Raw genomic sequence first — 20080 nt, 5'->3', positions numbered from 1 at the left:
TGTTCATGAGTGTATATAGTAAGTATGTGTGCAAGTGTATGTGTTGTTATGTGTGTAGGAATTAAATAACTGTCCAAACCATATTTGTCCATTAGACAGCACCATTACATGGCCGCTATATGGTGTTATTTTTATATAAGAATTACATGAAAAAAATAGGGAGCACATTAACATGTATTCAAATCTTGTTTTCTTGATGCACTTAAATATATGTTTGAATGCCTTTTTGCTGTTGTTTCAATGCATACCAATGACAATAGACCCTGAAAATCTAAAAGGAACTTTAAAAGGTACAGTGCCTTGCAAAAGTATTCACCCCCTTGGACATTTTGTCATAGTATAATCACAGATTCAAATTTATTTCCTTTCAATTTTATGTAATGAACCAACACAAAATAGTGCAAAATTTGGAAGTGGTGAGAAATATTGCAGGAATTTCATAATTATTAACAAAAAAAAAATAGTGTGTTGAGTGCATATGTATTCACCTTCTTTATTGTGAAACTCCTATCAAAGATCTTTGCCTTTACAATTGCCTTTACAAGTTACATTTGCAAGTCACATGATTAGTAAATGGGGTCCTTCTGTCTGCGATTTAATCTCAGTATAAATACACCTGTTCTGTAAATGCTTCATGTTTGTTAGAGAGCATTACTGAACAAACAGCAGCATGAAGACCAAGAAGCTCACCAAACTAGGCTAAAGGTGTGGAGAAGTACAATGCAATGTAAGATTATAAAAAATGCCAAGATTTGAACATATCATGGAGTACCATAAAATCCATCATCAGAAAATGGAAAGAATATGGCAGAACCTCTAACATGCCAAGACAAGACTATCCACCCAAACTGGCAAACCAGGCAAGGTGAATATGACTCAAAAGAAGCAACCAAAAATCCAATGGTAAAACTGCAAAGATCAACAGCCGAGGTGAGAGAATCTATTATTTTTCTTTTGAATTGAACTTTTTGGCAAAATGCTGTGTGTGGCAAAAACCCAACAGTTCCCGATACCCTGAACACACCGGGAGAGATATCAAAACCTGTCCAGAGGAAAAGTTGCTGAGTTGCCCATAGCAACAATCAGATCGCTTCTTTAATTCTTTTATAGGCCTTTTCAAAAATGAAAGAAGCGATCTGATTGGTTGCTTTGGGCAACTCAGCAACTTTTCCTCTGGACAGGTTTTGATAAATCTACCCCACCATGCTTGTCTTCAGGTGGTTCCGGGAAACTGGTCAGAACTAATGGGAAGATGGATGTAGCCAAAATACAGGGCAATCCTTGAAGAACATGTGATGCAGTCTGCAAAAGACTTGAGACTGGGAAGACTGGGAACAAGATACAGAAGGAAAATGATCCTAAAAATTCAGTCAGAGATTCAATGAAATGGTTTAGCTTTAAGCATGTTAAATAGTATACACTATGTTTTGCTGACTTTCAAGGTACTGATGATAGGGAGAAGGTACAGATACTAAGAACTAGTCAATTGGTGAACTGGTACCTGAAAACAAAAGCTCACTAGACTCGTTCAGTGACTGATCCTTTATTACTAAGAATCTGGCATCTGGGATTTTTGAGACTGGTAGTCCTTTATCTCTTTACTTTTTAGGTGCTCCAGGAAACGTTGTTGTTTCATATATTTTCAGTGAATGTAGAGATAATTATTTAATTTCACCTTATTTTAAAAGTGTCCGTCATTATAAAACCTTTTTATTATAAACCTTTTCCAATTCATTGGAAATGTTTTGACCCCTATAAATTTTGTATGTCAGTTTTACAGTAACCTTAAAAAAAGATTGCTCCACAAAATTGCGCAATTCCATTTTTCTATTTTGCCCTACAAATAACTTTTTTATGGCTTTGTAAATGAGCATCAAAGTAACATCAATTCCTGAGATATGGTAATTACCGTGTGTTCAAATGCAACAAGAATTGTGAAACTTCTTATTCCGCCACCTTTAATAAAGCACTAGAAATTACATGGTAGGATCACTTTTTGATTTCGGTAAACGTTACGACAACATCTTTGTTTATAGTGATGGGTAGTAAGCTAAGTGTAAATCTGACACAGGTGAAGGTGCACCTTTTGTTTTCCCTAATTATTTACACGCCAACAAATGTGTTCTGGAAAATTACAGAGGACACTTTATTTGTTTTCACTGAAATGATCAGTTCCCATCCATGACATCATCTAGGATACGTGCGCAGTGGTATAAGAGTCTGTTCACTGATGTGATAGGCGATCAACTGAGAATCACCGTATTTCCTCAGGCTGGTGAATGATGGCTCAGGTTTGTAACAGTGTTATCTTGCCATTTCAATATCCTGTATTTAAGTATATGCATACCATCACTATTCACTATTTGGTTAATGTAGAGTTTATTAGCTACAGATACAACAGCCATTTGTTGAGATTTTATATGATCTCAGATATAAAAACTTTATTATATTGGGGGGATACAACTATAATACACTATAGAGTATAATGACAATGCAGTGGCTGATTATCTGATTATATAGATTAGTAGTAGTAGTAGTAGTAGTAGTAGTAGCAGCAGTAGTAGTAGTTGTTGTAAGAGTAGTATTATTTATATTCAACATTTTTAATTGCCAATGACATATAGGGTATTTTGGAGATATTAAATCCAAAAATGATCTGAATGTTGCTACATTGGTTCTAGTTGTTGACCTACTGGATATCCCTTTAATACTAATTTTACCCTAATACCCTTAGATCTGCTGACATATACAGTTGGTCTTTCTTGCTTTAAGATCAGAAACTCTACTATTATCAGAACTATTTATGTTGATCTACAGATTGTCAACTTCTTGCACAGACAGCAAAGTGAATACATGAAGTACCCTTGCTTTGTTTGATTGTGGGATATTAGAGCTAATAAAGATCATTAGAATGTAATAGAGTATAATAAAAACAAAACTCAAATTACACAAAACTCAAATTTCACAAAAAAAATCCCAGTCCAGTGCTGTTATGTCTCAGTTGTTCTTATCTTCTTGTTGTCTTCTTGTATAACCACAAAACATTTACTAAGAGAGTGCAAAACATGCTTTGACGATGGAACTAATATGAGCATACTCTTTGTGAATTTAATGAGAAACAAAAGAAGAGGTTTTTGTACAGGTAGATGTAATAGATACCTAACAGTAGACTTCAGCTGGAGTTTCCAAATGAGAGTTCTGATGAGCCATATTTAGGAAAATCATATGAAATGCACTTTAGTATGCATTGTGATTACTTTGTTGTGGTTTTTTATTGCACCAAATACTATACTTTTATTTGTTTCATATGTTAACTTTTGTTTGATTGGAGACAATTGCCATGTGATTTTTATGTGGAATATGGCTGACCAATATTTATTTTTTAACCTCTTAGGGACCAAGCCCATATTGACCTTAAAAGGGGTATTCCAGGCAAAAACAGTTTTATTTATATATCAACTGGCTCCGGAAAGTTAAACAGATTTGTAAATTACTTCTATTAAAAAATCTTAATCCTTCCAATAGTTATTAGCTTCTGAAGTTTTCTGTCTAACTGCTCAATGATGATGTCACGTCACGGGAGCTGTGCCTGATGGCAAAATATCCCCATAGGAGCTGGACAGCTCCCGGGACGTGAGTCATCAGAAAACAGTTAGACAGAAAACAGCAACTCAACTTCAGAAGCTAATAACTATTGGAAGGATTAAGATTTTTTAATATAAGTAATTTACAAATCTCTTTAACTTTCCGGAGCCAGTTGATATATAAAAAAAAGTTTTTGCCTGGAATACCCTTTTAAGGACCATGCCAATTTTCGTTTTTGCACTTTTCTTTTTTCTCCTCCCCTTCTAAAAATCATAACGCTTTCAATTCACCTACAGACCCATATAAGGGCTTGTTTTTTGCATCACCAATTGTACTTTGTAATGAAATCACTTATTTTATAACATAATCTGCAGTGAAACAAAAAAAAAATTATTTGTGGGGAGAAATAAAAAAAATGCCATTTTGTAATTTTTGGGGGCTTCCGTTTCTACGCAGTGCACTTCTCGGTAAAAATTACACCTTATCTTTATTCTGTAGGTCCATACTGTTGCAAGGATACCTAATTGATATAGGTTATATTATATTTTACTATTGCACCAAAATTAGTATGTTTAAGGCTGCTTTCACACTATGAATTTATCCGTTTAGGAACTTCCGTCAGAAGTTCCGTCACTACAGCTGCAAAACCTGGCCGTTACAAAACCCCTGACGCCCGTGACTAGATTGCATTGCAGCCTATGGGGTTTTGTAACTTGCCGTTTGCACCCGTATATGCCCGTAATTCATTACGGGCGTTATACAGTGACGGGATATCGTGCATGCAGTAATTTTTCCGCCACAATGTCCCGTCACTGTATAACGCCCCTAATGAAGTACGGGCATATACGGGTGCAAACGGGCAGTTACAAAACCCCATAGGCTGCAATGCAATTTAGTCACGGCCGTCAGGGGTTTTGTAACGGCCGGGTTTCGCAGCTGTAGTGACGGAACTTGTGACGGAAGTTCCTAAACAGAGAAATTTATAGTGTGAAAGCAGCCTAAAATTGTCCTCTTCTGACCCCTATAACTTTATTTTTCTGCATACAGGGCTATATGAGGGCTTGTTTTTTGCTCCGTAGTATTTATCAGTACCATTTTTGTTTTGATTGGACTTTTGATCGCTTTTTATAAAAAAAAATTATGATAAAATGTACAATTGTGGACCTTGGTATTTTTTTTTTTTACGTGCACGCCATCAACCCTGCAATTTAGCTACCCTTATATTTTAATAGTTCGGACATTAACGCACGCGGCGGTACCACATATGCTTAATTCTATTTTATTATTTTATTTTAAAATGGGAAGAGGGGGTCAAACTTTTATCGGGATGGGGTCAATTCACTTTTAACACTTTATTTTTATTTTTATTTTTTATCCCCTATAGCGGGCTATATCATGGAATCTTTTGATTCTATATATTGATCAATGATATGCTATAGCATAGAATTGATCAGTGTTATTGGTGCTATGCTGCTCCAGCCTGCTGCAGACCAATCGGACGGGAAGGAGGCAGGTAAGAACCCTCCGCTGTACTCTCAGCTTATCGGGACATCGCGGTTTCACCACGTTGGTCCCGATCAACTCCGCTTAGCTGCCGAGATACTTTTACTTTCCTTTTAAATGCTGCAATTAACTTTGATTGCGGCATCTAAAGGGTTAATACCGGGCATCGGCCCGATTGGTGGTGCTCGGCATTAACCCTGGGTCCTGGCTGCTGATAGCAGTCGGGACCCACCAGGTTTGAAGTGTGCTCAGCTTGTGAGCGCACTTCAAACCCCGGTAATGGGACCAGGGCGTATATGTACGCCCTTGGTTCTTAAGTACCGGGATGCAAGGGCATACCTGTATGCCCTTTGTCCCCAACATTTCTGTTTTTGATGGGGTATCCATTATCTCAAAAGTTAGAGCTAGCAAATTATTTGGAATCAGCAGAGACCGGTCTTAGATGGGTGCCCTTATACTAGAGGCTAAGAGGAAACAAGGAAGTTAAGTTAAAGGTTTAATTGTTTTATTAGGTGTCTGGGTACATTGGATTTACCAAAATTTCACAGGGCAACCCCTATAAATGTAGACAGTACTAAGGGACATGCAGGAAATTCCAGCATCAGTACAGTAAGGTTCTTTACAAGAGACAGTAGTCAGTTCACTAATGGCAGATACAATGACAGCTAGGTCTAAGAAAGGATGAACTTGATATACATGAACCTTTCTTCAACCTTAGTAACAACGTAATAAGGTTCAGTTTCTTATTATTAAAAAGTGGTTATCAAAGATTAGAAAAACGTAGCTGCTTTCTTTCAAATCAGTGTTACACTGAGCCTCAGGTTATGTGTGGTATTACAGCTTAACGCCTTTCACTTCTATGAAACTAAGCTGCATTACCACATACAAACTGAGGACAAGAGAGGCACTTTTAAAAAAAGTGTTTCTGCCAATGTTTCACACAGTAGGACTCTGGTCTTACCTTAATTTACGTTACACTTTGAGTTCTCACACAGTATTTTGTTAACTATTTTAAGGCAAAACCAAGAGTGGAAACAACACAGAAAAGTATGATGGAAAAATGTGTACCTTTTTCTTTGTTTTGGACCCACTCCTGGTTTCAGCTAAAAAGACTAACCAAAATACTGACTAAAACACTGACCACAATACTGTGTGTGAACAAATGTTCACAATGAGGGACATTTATCAATGTTTACTTATGTATTCTTTTTTTTAGTAATTTTTCCCTTACTTTTTTTTTTTGCTTATGTGTGACTTATTTATCAACTGGTTTCAGCCTGTTGATAATTTTCTTTCACGTAAGCAATTTTTCCTTTTTTACTATGGTAGTAGCTTTTTCTGCTCCATGTTTGAGCTGGAGTAAATTTTGTCAATTTTTAACCCTGTTGCGACTTTTTTTTGCGCAGTTGTGACTGTCGCAGTTAATAAATACCTGACTACCCGTAGTCCATTTTAAAATTATTACAAAATAGTTAATTTTTGGAAAACTTGCTTTTCTCGCTTTCCAGTCAAAATGTCGCACGACAAATCGCGTAGTCGCAGTTGCGACAATTTTGCGACAAATATAGTAAAGAAAACCTGACTAAAACGTTGATAAATGGCCATAAATATTTTTGGATCAGCATTTTTACACAAAACCAGAAGTGGACCTGACGCAGATGGAATTACAGAAGTCTGTTTAGACTTTAATGGAACACATGAGTATATTAAAAATACTGTCGCTTTTTATGCTTATTTTACTGCTTTTTTTCTATTTGATTTTACAATGTGTAAACCGAACCTAAGGCTATGTTCACACAGTGTAAAATGAATGCAAATATACTGCAGTAAAATAGGATTAAAAACTCTCCAAAAAACTGCAGTATTTATTGATAATATGTTTCATTAAAGTCTATTAAAAAGTGTCTGCCACTGCGCACATTGTAAAAAAACTGCAGTAATCTTAACATTGTAAAAATAATCTGTAGTAATTTAAATGTGTGCACTGACAAGCACTTTTCCATCGATTATTTTTTATTTACATACCGTATATACTCGAGTATAAGCCGAGTTTTTCAGCACAATTTTTCGTGCTGAAAACACCCCCCTCGGCTTATACTCGAGTGAACTCCCCCACCCGCAGTGGTCTTCAACCTGCGGACCTCCAGAGGTTTCAAAACTACAACTCCCAGCAAGCCCGGGCAGCCATCGGCTGTCCGGGCTTGCTGGGAGTTGTAGTTTTGAAACCTCCGGAGGTCCGCAGGTTGAAGACCACTGCGGCCTTCGACATCATCCAGCCCCCTCTCACCCCCCTTTAGTTCTGTACAGTACTCACCTCCGCTCGGCGCTGGTCCGGTCCTGCAGGGCTGTCCGGAGAGGAGGTGGTCCGGTGGGATAGTGGTTCCGGGCTGCTATCTTCACCGGGGAGGCCTCTTCTAAGCGCTTCGGGCCCGGCCTCAGAATAGTCACGTTGCCTTGACAACGACGCAGAGGTGCGTTCATTGCCAACGTACTTCTGCGTCATTGTCAAGGCAACGCCTCTATTCCGGGCCGGAAGCGCGGAGAAGTGGCGCCCCCGGTGAAGATAGCAGCCCGGAACCACTATCCCACCGGACCACCTCCTCTCCGGACAGCCCTGCAGGACCGGACCAGCGCCGAGCGGAGGGGAGTACTGTACAGAACTAAAGGGGGGTGAGAGGGGGCTGGATGATGTCGAAGGCCGCAGTGGTCTTCAACCTGCGGACCTCCGGAGGTTTCAAAACTACAACTCCCAGCAAGCCCGGACAGCCGATGGCTGCCCGGGCTTGCTGGGAGTTGTAGTTTTGGAACCTCTGGAGGTCCGCAGGTTGAAGACCACTGAGGGCGGATGATGAGAAGAGGATGATGAAGGGGGGGTGTGGGATGATGACAAGAGGATGATGAAGGGGGGGTGGGATGATGAAGGGGGGTGTGGGATGATGAAGGGGGTGTGGGATGATGAAGGGGGTGTGGGATGATGACAAGGGGATGATGAAGGGGGGATGTGTGGGATGATGACAAGGGGATGATGAAGGGGGATGTGTGGGATGATGACAAGGGGATGATGAAGGGGGGATGTGTGGGATGATGACAAGGGGATGATGAAGGGGGGATGTGTGGGATGATGACAAGGGGATGATGAAGGGGGATGTGTGGGATGATGACAAGGGGATGATGAAGGGGGGATGTGTGGGATGATGACAAGGGGATGATGAAGGGGGATGTGTGGGATGATGACAAGGGGATGATGAAGGGGGGATGTGTGGGATGATGACAAGGGGATGATGAAGGGGGGATGTGTGGGATGATGACAAGGGAATGATGAAGGGGGGATGTGTGGGATGATGACAAGGGGATGATGAAGGGGGGATGTGTGGGATGATGACAAGGGGATGATGAAGGGGGATGTGTGGGATGATGACAAGGGGATGATGAAGGGGGGAAGTGTGGGATGATGACAAGGGGATGATGAAGGGGGGATGTGTGGGATGATGACAAGGGGATGATGAAGGGGGATGTGTGGGATGATGACAAGGGGATGATGAAGGGGGGATGTGTGGGATGATGACAAGGGGATGATGATGATGAGGATGTTAATGACGGGTCTGGATGATGACGGGGGTCTGGATGATGACAGGGGGGGATGATGTATTTCCCACCCTAGGCTTATACTCGAGTCAATAACTTTTCCTGGGATTTTGGGTTGAAATTAGGGGTCTCGGCTTATACTCGGGTCGGCTTATACTCGAGTATATACGGTATTTATTTTTTATATTGCCATTTTTTATATCTATTTTATTTCAGTATTTTGCTTTCACTTAAAACTGTCAAAATAGTGATATGCAGCACATATTACAATCCTAAAAATGTATACATGCCATGTCAAATTTAGTCACAGTGTGGGGAGATTTATCAAAACCTGTCCAGAGGAGAAGTTGCCCATTTGCCCATAGCAACCAATCAGCTTGCTTCTTTCATTTTTAACAAGTCTTCTGCAAAATGAAAGAAGCAATCTGATTGGTTGGTATGGGCAACTGGGCAACTTCTCCTCTGGACAGGTTTTCATAAATCTCCCCCAGTGTGTTTATATAGAATTTATTCAAATGTTCACTGTCACTTAAAAAAAGAAGAAAAAAAATTCAATGTCAAAGGGACATGTCAAATGCTTTGATCTATCAGGGAGTGGATGATTAAACCCCCAATGTTTGCTAGAAAGAGGTGGGAGAAGCAATTTGTTAATCTCTTCTCTCCCTATCTTGCTCTTAACTTTTTACATATCAGCATGTCAATTCAATTGAAAACAAAGGTTTCTCTTAAAATGTAATTTTTATGTGTCTGTGACCTATATTTCTCTCATAATTACCTTTATTTACTTGCAGTGATTGCTCAGTGAATTTTCTGTTCATGCAGAAGCATAGGGGGGGGGGGTCCCTCTATTCTCCTCACTGTGCTGACTCCTCCCCCTCCTCCACATCCCTCACTCTGCTTTAAAACTACAACTCATATCATGCCCTGACAGCCTGTATATCTGTCATATTTATATATATTTGCTGTTTCATTTGCTTACACAATGTCCGAACCCAGAAACGCCCCCCCCCCCCCCACACCAGACAGGTCACTGCGGCCTCGGTCACTTATTATGCTTGTGTGGGCTGCAAAACAAAAATGCCTGGTGGTTCTACTGAACCCACCTGTCCTGCCTGCTGTGGAGATATGCAGGCTGTCAGGGCATGATATGAGTTACAGTTTTAGAGCAGAGTGAGGGATGGGGAGGAGGGGGACCCAGGCATGATGGTTTCAGAGGGTGACAGGTTAGGCAGTGTACATATACTAATATGGAACAGGTACTAAGCTCTCAGCAGTCGGGCGGCGGTGTCCAGAGGTTGGCAGCTCCTGCTCTATGCCCGGGGCCACCTCTCCCTCCTGCTCCACCGGCTCTGGGACTTTATGACATTCAGATTTATCTACCTCCAGTCCCGGGTCGGATGGCACCTTGAAGCCCCTGCACATCCCCCTCTGTGGGAACCTGGTACAGGACTCCTAAACATATATAAATAAACATATAAAATGTATCCTGTGATGCGCCAGAGGCTCACTAAGGTCCGTGCGCATGCTCGCTCCCGGTGGACACACGCTCACATAGGCAGAGTGAGTGGCCTGGGAGCGAGCACAGCAGCGCTGTACCTGCATGCAGCCCTGTCAATCAATGAAGTGGGTCCATGATGTAGCAATGACCCCTGGACATGGCCAGACTGGTGTGTTTGTCCAGGAGGTAGGGGGACCCCTAGTGGCCAGTTTTTTTACTGGCTTTTTCATGAAATACTGAAAATTTTCTGATGAAAGCATTTGCAAAACATATTGTTTTGCAATGCTTTATAACATATCAAAAGCTTTTGTATCTGACAGTGCCCATTTAAATATACATGTTTTACTTTACCCATCATGATAGGATCAATGAACTTTTTAGTGCTAGATATATATCACCTGTTGTAGCCGTATATATCACAACAGGTGATATATATCTACCATATTTTAGGTCCAACAATTTGGCACACATTTACAAAGCTGGGCACAAGTATTAGTAGTTAAAATGATTAAGACCATGACATCTATTTAAAGGAATGTGCCTTCTAATAAGTTTGGTGCATTTCCACCTTTCAAATAGTCAACAAACCAAGTCTATGCTGTTATGATGTCACAATGATGATTATTGACAAATCCAGTTTGAATGTATAATTATTTATTATTATTATCATCATTGCCATAGGTTGTTATAATATTTATAAACGTAATCTTGACTTGTCATGATTTTTTTTAGTATATGGATCCTGATCTTCCTGTCAAGAATGAGTTCCCTGACCAAGCTGACCGCTCATTTTCACTACCTTATAACTCAGTGGAACTTGAAGAACAAATCAAACCAGCACTCAATCCCAAAGAAGTCATTTGGGAAAAAACGAAACAATGCTGCAAAAGTAGCCCAGGAAAATGTGGCAATTTTTTATTTGAACTTTTCCCTGTGCTTACTTGGCTTCCTCGCTACAAAGTTAAGGAATATTTGCTAGGTGACATTGTGTCTGGACTCATTGTTGGCATTGTCACTATTCCCCAGGCCATTGCATATTCACTCTTGGCAAGTCAAGATCCAATCTATGGCCTATACACTAACTTTTTTTGCTGTATCATTTACTTCTTAATGGCTACATCTCGCCATAATTGTGTTGGTACATTTGGTGTACTCTGTCTTATGGTAGGGGAGTCTGTGAACAAACAGCTCAGAGCTGCAGGTTTTCCAGAAGAAGGTGACATCATTTTAAATTCAACACTTTCTACTAATGGAACTGTATGTGGTCGAGGTTGTTATGCGATTATGGTGGCCACATCTTTAACATTTATGGCTGGAGTTTACCAGGTAAAGTGGAAGATTTCTAATATGTCAAACTTTGTTATCTAGACTATATGATACTTTATATATACTCGAGTATAAGCCACCCGAAAATAAGCCGAGGCCCCTAATTTCACCCCAAAAACCCAGGAAAAGTTATTGACTCGACTATAAGCCTAGGGTGGGAAATACATCATCCCCCCATGTCATCATCCCCCCTGTCATCATTCAGACCCCCGTCATTAACACCCCCATCATCATCACCCTGTCATCATCCCCCCCTTCATCATTACTGCCGGTCATCATCACCCTGTCATCATCCCCCCTTCATCATCACCGCCTGTCATCATCACCGCCTGTCATCATCACCCTTTCATCATCCCACCCTTATCATCACCCTGTCATCATCCCCCCTTCATAATCACTGCCTTTCATCATCACTGCCTGTCAACATCACCGCCTGTCATCATCCCCCCCTGTCATCATCCATACCACTGTCATCATTCCCCCCTTCATCATCACCGCCTGTCATCATCACCCTGTCACCATCCCCCCCTTCATCATCACCCTGTCATCATCCCCCCTTCAGCATCATAGCCTGTCATCATCACCACCTGTCATCATCCCCCCGTCATCATCCAGATTACTGTCATCATTCCCCCCCCCCTTCATCATCACCGCCTGTCAATCCCTTCATCAGTGGTCTTCAACCTGCGGACCTCCAGATGTTGCAAAACTACAATTCCCAGCATGCCGGGACACCTGGAGGTCTGCCGGTTGAAGACCACTGCGGCCTTCGTCATCATCCAGACCCCCCTTTAGTTTTCTACTCACCTCCCCTCGGTGGGAAGAGAGGGTGAGCTGGTCCGGGCCATCTATGCTGCAGGGACCATCCGGTGGGGAGGGTTAGCCATTCCAGCCTGTCCATCTTCACCAGGAGGCCCTCTTCTCCTCTCCGGCCTGGCCCCGGACTAGTGACGTTGCCTTTACGATGACGACCTGCGCATGAACGTCTCTGGGCGTCATCGTCAAGGCAACGTCACTAGTCCAGGTCGGAGCGGAGAAGAGGGCCTCCCGGTGAAGATGTACAGCCCGGAACGACTAACCCTCCCCACCGCATGGTCCCCGCAGCATAGATGGCCCGGAACAGCTCACCCTTCCTTCCCACCGAGGGGAGGTGTGTAGAAAACTAAGGGGGGGTCTGGATGATGACGAAGGCCGCAGTGGTCTTCAACCTGCAGACCTCCAGATGTTTCAAAACTACAACTCCCAGCATGCCGGGCATGCTGGGAGTTGTAGTTTTGCAACATCTGGAGATCCGCAGGTTGAAGACCACTGAGAAAGGATTGACAGGTGGAGAGTTCACTCGAGGGGGGCGTTTCCAGTACGAAAAATCGTGCTGAAAAACTCAGCTTATACTCGAGTATATACGGTAAGTTATCTGAAAAAAATTCAATAGTAGAGAGAAAAACTCGGCACTGCTTGCCTAATTCTTAGCACCTGACATCCAATGCCTCTGCTGGCTCAACCACGTCTGATGGTGCTCACTGGTAATAGCAAAGTCCAATGCAAATAATCCGTAGAAAAGAGAAAAGAAAACCAGGGCAACTCACCAAATACGTAAACTTCAAGCTTCTTTATTAATCCATGAAGGGTATAAACAGTGCAAGACACGGGTGGACAGAACACGGGGGGAAGTTCGTTCGGGGCTACAGTGCCATTTCGCAAGATATGCTTCAACTGGCCCACATCGTCTTCCAGCCGGAAACACATTTAAATAACCCTCCCCTCCGTTGCCATAGAAATGAACCAAACAAAGGTAAGTGCAATTAAAAATGTTAAAAACAACTGTGTGATACACCCAAGACTTCCATATATGTTAATAATGCACTGAGCTCAGTACGTTCATTAAGAACTAGAGGCCCCATTGCTTCTAAACGAAGAATCCATTTTGTTTCATTTCTTAATAGTATTTCTTCTCTGTTTTTCCCAGCATAACCATGTTCAATCCTTTCCAGCCCGGCAAAATGGAATCCATATTTTTCTCTAGAATGAAATTCATTAATGTGTTGAATAAATCTAGTGGCTCCAATGCCGGTCCTGAGGGATCAAACATGTTCGCGGATTCTGTGAAATAAGGGCCTTTTTGTCTTCCCAATATAAAATAATTTACATTTACATACCAATGCGTAAACCACATGAGAGGATCTGCATGTAATACATTGTTTCACATTAATAATATTACCTGCTAATTCTACAATTCTACATTTCATATTTAGAGAGTAAAATGAACATGAACCGCAAGTAAAATTCCCTTTTGGGCGTAATTCAGACAGCCAATTCTGTTCCGATGCGTTTTTTCCTTTTTTCAATAAATCTCCAACTGTTTTAGTTTTTCTATATGTAACAATCGGTTTTTCATTAGTAATTACTGCTATATCAGCATCTTCTTGTAAGATATACCAATTATTCGTTATTGCTTTTTTCACTACATTATTAATAGGAGTATTTGAAAAAGAAAAAACGCAACGTTTGTTATTTTTTCTGTCTTTCGTTTTCAGCAAAACCTCTCTTGGTACTCAATCTATTTTCTTTCTTGCATCTAGAATTAAATTAAGAGAATAGCCTCTCTGTTCCAATCGATACTGTAAATCATCTGCCTGTTTTTGAAACAGTATGGGGCTGCTATTAATTCGTTTTAATCTGACTAGCTGACTGTATGGTATACTATTTTTAACCTGGGGGGGATGGGATGATTGATAATGTAACAATGAATTTTTGGCAATCGATTTTCTAAAACCAGATGTCACTATATTGCTATCCACAATATCTATCTGTACATCTAGAAATTCAAGATGTTTACATATGTAAAAAACATATTAACTCCATTCACTTGGTTAAGATACTCAACAAAGGCAGCAAATTCATCCTGTGACCCATCCTAAATAATAAAGAGGTCGTCCACATATCTGAGAAAAAGTTTAATTTTACCAATAAAGGGGTTCTTGGATGTGAACACCCACTTGTCTTCCAACATGGAGAGGAAAATATTGGCATAAGCACATGAGGTAGGAGACCCCATGGCTGTACCATGTGTCTGTCTATACCAATCCCCTCCATATTGGAAGACATTATTACTCAACACGAATGTAAGGGCTTCAGTAACAAACTCAATAAAGTCAGATGACTTGCCTGTTTTCCGTAGGATAGAGGTCATAGCCTGCACACCCGAATCCAAAGGGATTCGGGTGTATAGGCTCTCCACATCCACGGAACACAGTTTTAAACCAGGTTGCCAATGGAAATTATTCAAAATGTTGATTAAATCTCCGGTGTCCCTGAGATATGAAGGTAATTCTCTCAATAAAGGCGACACTAACCAATCAACATAACTGGACAAATATTCAGTCGGTGACCCAATCCCAGAGACAATGGGACGCCCTGGGGGCTGGGTCACCGACTTGTGGACCTTAGGCAATATATACCAAGAGGGTTTTTTAATGTTCCTAGGGAGGAGACGTTCAGCACTTTTCCTACTGATAACCCCTTTTTCATGAAATTTCCGAAGTAACGATCTCAGGTTGTTAATTATCTGTGGACAGGGATCTTTTTTTTCAATTTACAGTAGGTGTTCTCATCTCCTAACTGTCTAAGAGCCTCTGTGTTATAGTCAGTGGTTTTCCAAAGAACTACACCCCCACCCTTATCAGCCTTGGTAACAACAATATCTTCCCTTTTTATTAATTTATCTAGGGCTATTTGTTCTCTATCTAAGATGTTGCTCTGGACCTTCGGGTAAATGAGGGCTTTAACTTTTTTAGAACTGACTTCTGGAATATATCAAGTGGACTCCCAGGTGTAACAGGAGGATTAAACAACGAGGGATTACCTCCTGAAAAAAAACTTATCACTCGTCCTATCTGTTCCATCAGACACCTGATCACATATATCAGCAAGGAACGTGACTAATTCCAGCTCCTCCTCATTAAATTCACTAGGTACACAAAACCCTAAAGGCCCTATTTTACAGCTAGTTTCACCTTCGAGTACGATTACATTTTTATTTTCATTTTTTACTGCAGAAAAAACTTTTTTTAAATTTAATTTACGGACACCCTTGAATAAGTCCTCTTGGAACTGGACATAGTCGAAAATAACAAACGTTGCGTTTTTTCTTTTTCAAATACTCCTATTAATAATGTAGTGAAAAAGCAATAACGAATAATTGGTATATCTTACAAGAAGATGCTGATATAGCAGTAATTACTAATGAAAAACCGATTGTTACATATAGAAAAACTAAAACAGTTGGAGATTTATTGAAAAAAGGAAAAAACGCATCGGAACAGAATTGGCTGTCTGAATTACGCCCAAAAGGGAATTTTACTTGTGGTTCATGTTCATTTTGCTCTCTAAATATGAAATGTAGAATTGTAGAATTAGCAGGTAATATTATTAATGTGAAACAATGTATTACATGCAGATCCTCTCATGTGGTTTACGCATTGGTATGTAAATGTAAATTATTTTATATTGGGAAGACAAAAAGGCCCTTATTTCACAGAATCCGCGAACATGTTTTATCCCTCAGGACCGGCATTGGAGCCACTAGATTTATTCAACACATTAATGAATTTCATTCTAGAGAAAAATATGGATTCCATTTTGCCAGGCTGGAAAGGATCAAACATGGTTATGCTGGGAAAAACAGAGAAGAAATAGTATTAAGAAATGAAACAAAATGGATTCTTCGTTTAGAAGCAATGGGGCCTCTAGGTCTTAATGAACGTACTGAGCTCAGTGCATTATTAACATAAATGGAAGTCTTGGGTGTGTCACACAGTTGTTTTTAACATTTTTAATTGCACTTACCTTTGTTTGGTTCATTTCTATGGCAACGGAGGGGAGGGTTATTTAAATGTGTTTCTGGCTGGAAGACGATGTGGGCCAGTTGAAGCATATCTTGCGAAACGGCACCGTAGCCCCGAACGAACATCCCCCTGTGTTCTGTCCACCCGTCTCTTGCACTGTTTATACCCTTCATGGATTAATAAAGAAGCTTGAAGTTTACGTATTTGGTGAGTTGCCCTGGTTTTCTTTTCTCTTTTTTTCTGAAAAAAAGTTGCAGTCAGGAAGAGAAGTAATCATATTGTCACGAAAATACATTTACCTAATAATGGTTGCTCACTTTATGTTAAATGTTGTGTAGATGACTGATAAGACAAAAAGTAACATTTGTAATGACATCTCCAGGCCACAGTCAAAAGTATAGCAGACAGGATGACCTTATTCTCTCTCTTTGGCTTTACCTGTCTTAGGCATATCACAAATTGCAGGCTAATTGAAATGCTCTATGCACTATATACTAGCAGAGTACCTGGTGTTGCCCAGTCCTTTTATCTAAATATTGTGAGTGAGGACAAGCAACAATGACGCTTTCATCCTCATATCATGGATCCCACTGCATGGTCAAAAAGAAAAAATTCTAAGGGTAAAACTGTTCAAAAGAGTAAAACTGTCTATAGGCGCATAAAAGTCTCAAAATATGCTGCTTGCGCCTGAACTGCGCCTGAACATAGACAAGAAAAAATGCTCTAAAAACAATGATAAATCTCCCCTGCAGAAAAAGAGATCAAAAAGTCAGATCAATACAAAAATGGTACTGCTAAAAACTTCAGATCACGGTGCAAAAAATACGCAGAAAAATAAAAAGTTATAGGGGTCAGAAGATGACAATTTTAAATGTACATTTAATACATTTTCCTGCATGTAGTTAGGATTTTTTTCAGAAGTACGACAAAATCAAACCTACGTAATTTGGGTATCATTTTAATCGAATGGACCTACAGAATAAACAGAAGGTGTCATTTTTACCAAAAAATTTACGGTGTAGAAACAGAAGCCCCCAAAATTTATAAAATGGCGTGCGTTTGTTTTTCCAATTTTGTCTCACAATGATTTTTTTTCCCTTTCGCCATAGATTTTTGGGTAAAATGACTGATGCCATTACAAAGTAGAATTGGATGCACAAAAAATAAGCCATCATTTGTAAATTTAGGTGCAAAATTTAAAGAGTTATGATTTTTTAAATGTAAGGAGGAAAAAACGAAAATGCAAAAACGGAAAAAACCCTGGCCCTTAATAGGTTAAAAAAATCTTAATCATTCGAGTACTTATTAGCGTCTGTATACTACAGAGGAAATGCTTTTCTGTCCCTCCCACAGTAACATATCTATATACAAACACACACAGTTGTGCTTTTGTTTACTTTGTAGTTTTGTTTAGTCTTTTCATATGAATACAATAAACCAAAATGAACATGGTAATTAGTTTTTTTAAATTATTGTTTCTTTTTTTTTTTTTTTTTTTTTTAGATACTCATGGGACTCCTCCACCTGGGTTTTATCTCCATGTATTTATCAGAGCCCTTACTGAGTGGCTTTGTTACTGGGTCTTCACTCACCATTGTAACCTCACAGATAAAGTATCTTTTAGGCTTGAAGATTCCTCGTCGTGATGGTGCAGGGTCCTTGATTATGACATGGATTGATGTTTTCTCAAACTTAAGCAAGACCAACATATGTGACCTATTAACAAGCGCAGTTTCGATTATTGTCATGCTACCGATCAAACAACTCAATGATAAATACAAGAGTAAGCTGAAAGTTCCATTTCCAGTAGAGCTGTTTGTTATCATTGTTGCCACTTTGGTTTCCCATTATTGTGACTTCAATGGCAAGTATAAATCCTCAATTTGTGGAACAATTCCTACCGGATTTAAGGTCCCTAAAGCACCAGATTGGGGTCTGATTCCAAAAATTGCAACAGATGCAATCCCCATTGCAATAATTGGCTTTGCAATGACAGTATCCCTGGCTGAAATATTTGCTAAGAAACATGGGTATACTATCAGTACCAACCAGGAGATGATAGCTATAGGCATGTGCAATATGGTCCCCTCTTTCTTCTACTCTTTTGCAAGCTGTGCTGCTCTAGCCAAAACTCTACTTAAGGAGTCTACTGGTGCCAATACACAGCTCAATGGTATTGTGACTTCAATAGTCTTGTTACTTGTACTTCTAGCAATTGCTCCACTCTTCTACTCCCTTCAAAACTGTATTTTAGGAGTTATCACCATTATTAGCCTTAAGGGTGCAATAATGAAGATTGGAGACACACCAAAAATGTGGAGGATTAGCAGAATAGACACAGTGGTTTGGTGGGTCAGCATGCTGGCTTCTGCCTTGATTTCCACTGAGATTGGGCTGTTGGTGGGTGTTTGCTTTTCCATGCTCTGTGTGATAATCCGTACACAGAGGCCGAGAGCTACTATTTTGGGTCATGTCAGTGGGACAGAGATTTATGAAGATCAGTTAAAATACAAAGAGCTGGACAACGTACCAAATATCAAAATATATCGCTTTGATGGTTCTCTATACTATGCCAATAAGGATTATTTTAAATCAACCTTGTTTAGGAAAACAGGTGTTAACCCATCAATTGTTTTAGCATTACAAAGAAAAGCCAAAAAGAAAGAGGCAGAAGCCAATATGCAAACAAAATACAATTTTTTTTCCAAGCTGAATGTAATAAAAACAATATGTAAACCCCATGAACCCATTGAGCCATCCATCCCAACGATCACTGTGCATTCCCTTATAATTGACTGTGGGGCCATGCAGTTTGTAGATAGTGTAGGTCTCAGTGTACTCAAAGAGGTCCGCAATGACTATGAAGAGATTGGAGTATGGGTTTTTCTTGCCAACTGTAATCCATCAGTTCGTCGCATACTTCACAGGGGAGAATTTTTCAGCAGTGCAAATAACAGTGCTTGTGTACAAGCATTTCATAGCGTTCATGACGCAGTCACATTCGCAGAGAGGAAGTTCCGAAATAAAACAAGGTTAAATAATACTGAATTGTTTTCTTCTACTGTTGATGGAAACCATGAAGGCACCAAACTGTAATACATGTTTTTTTTTAATGGATAGACCTCTTTCACACTAGTATTTTGGTCAGCATTTTTAGCTAAAACCAGGAGTGGAACAGACACTTGGAAAAACTATAAAATAAAGTTCTGCACCTTATATTGTGTGTTTGACCCACTCCTGGTTGTGACTAAAAATTATCTCCAAAATACCATGTGTGAAAGAGGAGTTTTATAAATTAGAATTGCTTAACACACAACAAATGTTTAATGACACTATTTTGCTCATTTTCAGAATTGCATAAAAGAACGGGAATAAACAAATCATTTAAGGGTCAATACAAAATGTCATGATGTTAGCTGCATTATATCACCAACACTTCCGTTCCAGGGCCATCTTGGAGCATGGGCGGAACTTAGTCACGTCACCACTACTGTTCTCTGCTGGGTCCTGCTTCTAGCAATATATAGCAGTGATGACATCATTAAGCTCCGCCCGTGCTCCATGTCGGCTTCAGAATGAAAATTACGGTGGAAGATTCCAGGTAAGTATCGTTGTCATCAGTGTCACCTGCACTACCTGTAACAGCAGGTTAGTGCAGGTGACACTGATGACAGATTTCCTTTAAAGGAGTACTCCTGGATAGAAAAACGTATCCCCTATCCTAAGAATAGCTGATAAA

General features: G+C 40.1%; 1 protein-coding gene across 1 annotated transcript; it reads left to right on the top strand.

Moving 5' to 3' along the window:
• Positions 1-2282: 2282 nt before the first annotated feature.
• On the top strand, positions 2283-19437 carry LOC130367471 (sulfate transporter-like). Its single transcript, XM_056569891.1, has 3 exons — positions 2283-2291; positions 10904-11497; positions 17845-19437. The coding sequence occupies exons 1-3, from the start codon at positions 2283-2285 to the stop codon at positions 19435-19437; spliced, it is 2196 nt and encodes a 731-aa protein (XP_056425866.1).
• Positions 19438-20080: the final 643 nt, after the last annotated feature.

The sequence above is a fragment of the Hyla sarda genome, chromosome 4, assembly GCF_029499605.1.
Source record: "Hyla sarda isolate aHylSar1 chromosome 4, aHylSar1.hap1, whole genome shotgun sequence".
NCBI classification, from domain to species: Eukaryota; Metazoa; Chordata; class Amphibia; order Anura; family Hylidae; genus Hyla; species Hyla sarda.
Note: the sequence above shows the minus strand (reverse complement) of the source record. Positions and strands in the feature narration are given on the sequence as shown.

Excerpts from the sequence above, each read along its gene's own strand:
- LOC130367471 (XM_056569891.1), top strand. Across the intron at positions 11,498-17,844 it reads TTATGGCTGGAGTTTACCAG|ATACTCATGGGACTCCTCCA; the intron begins GTAAAGTGGAAG and ends TTTTTTTTTTAG.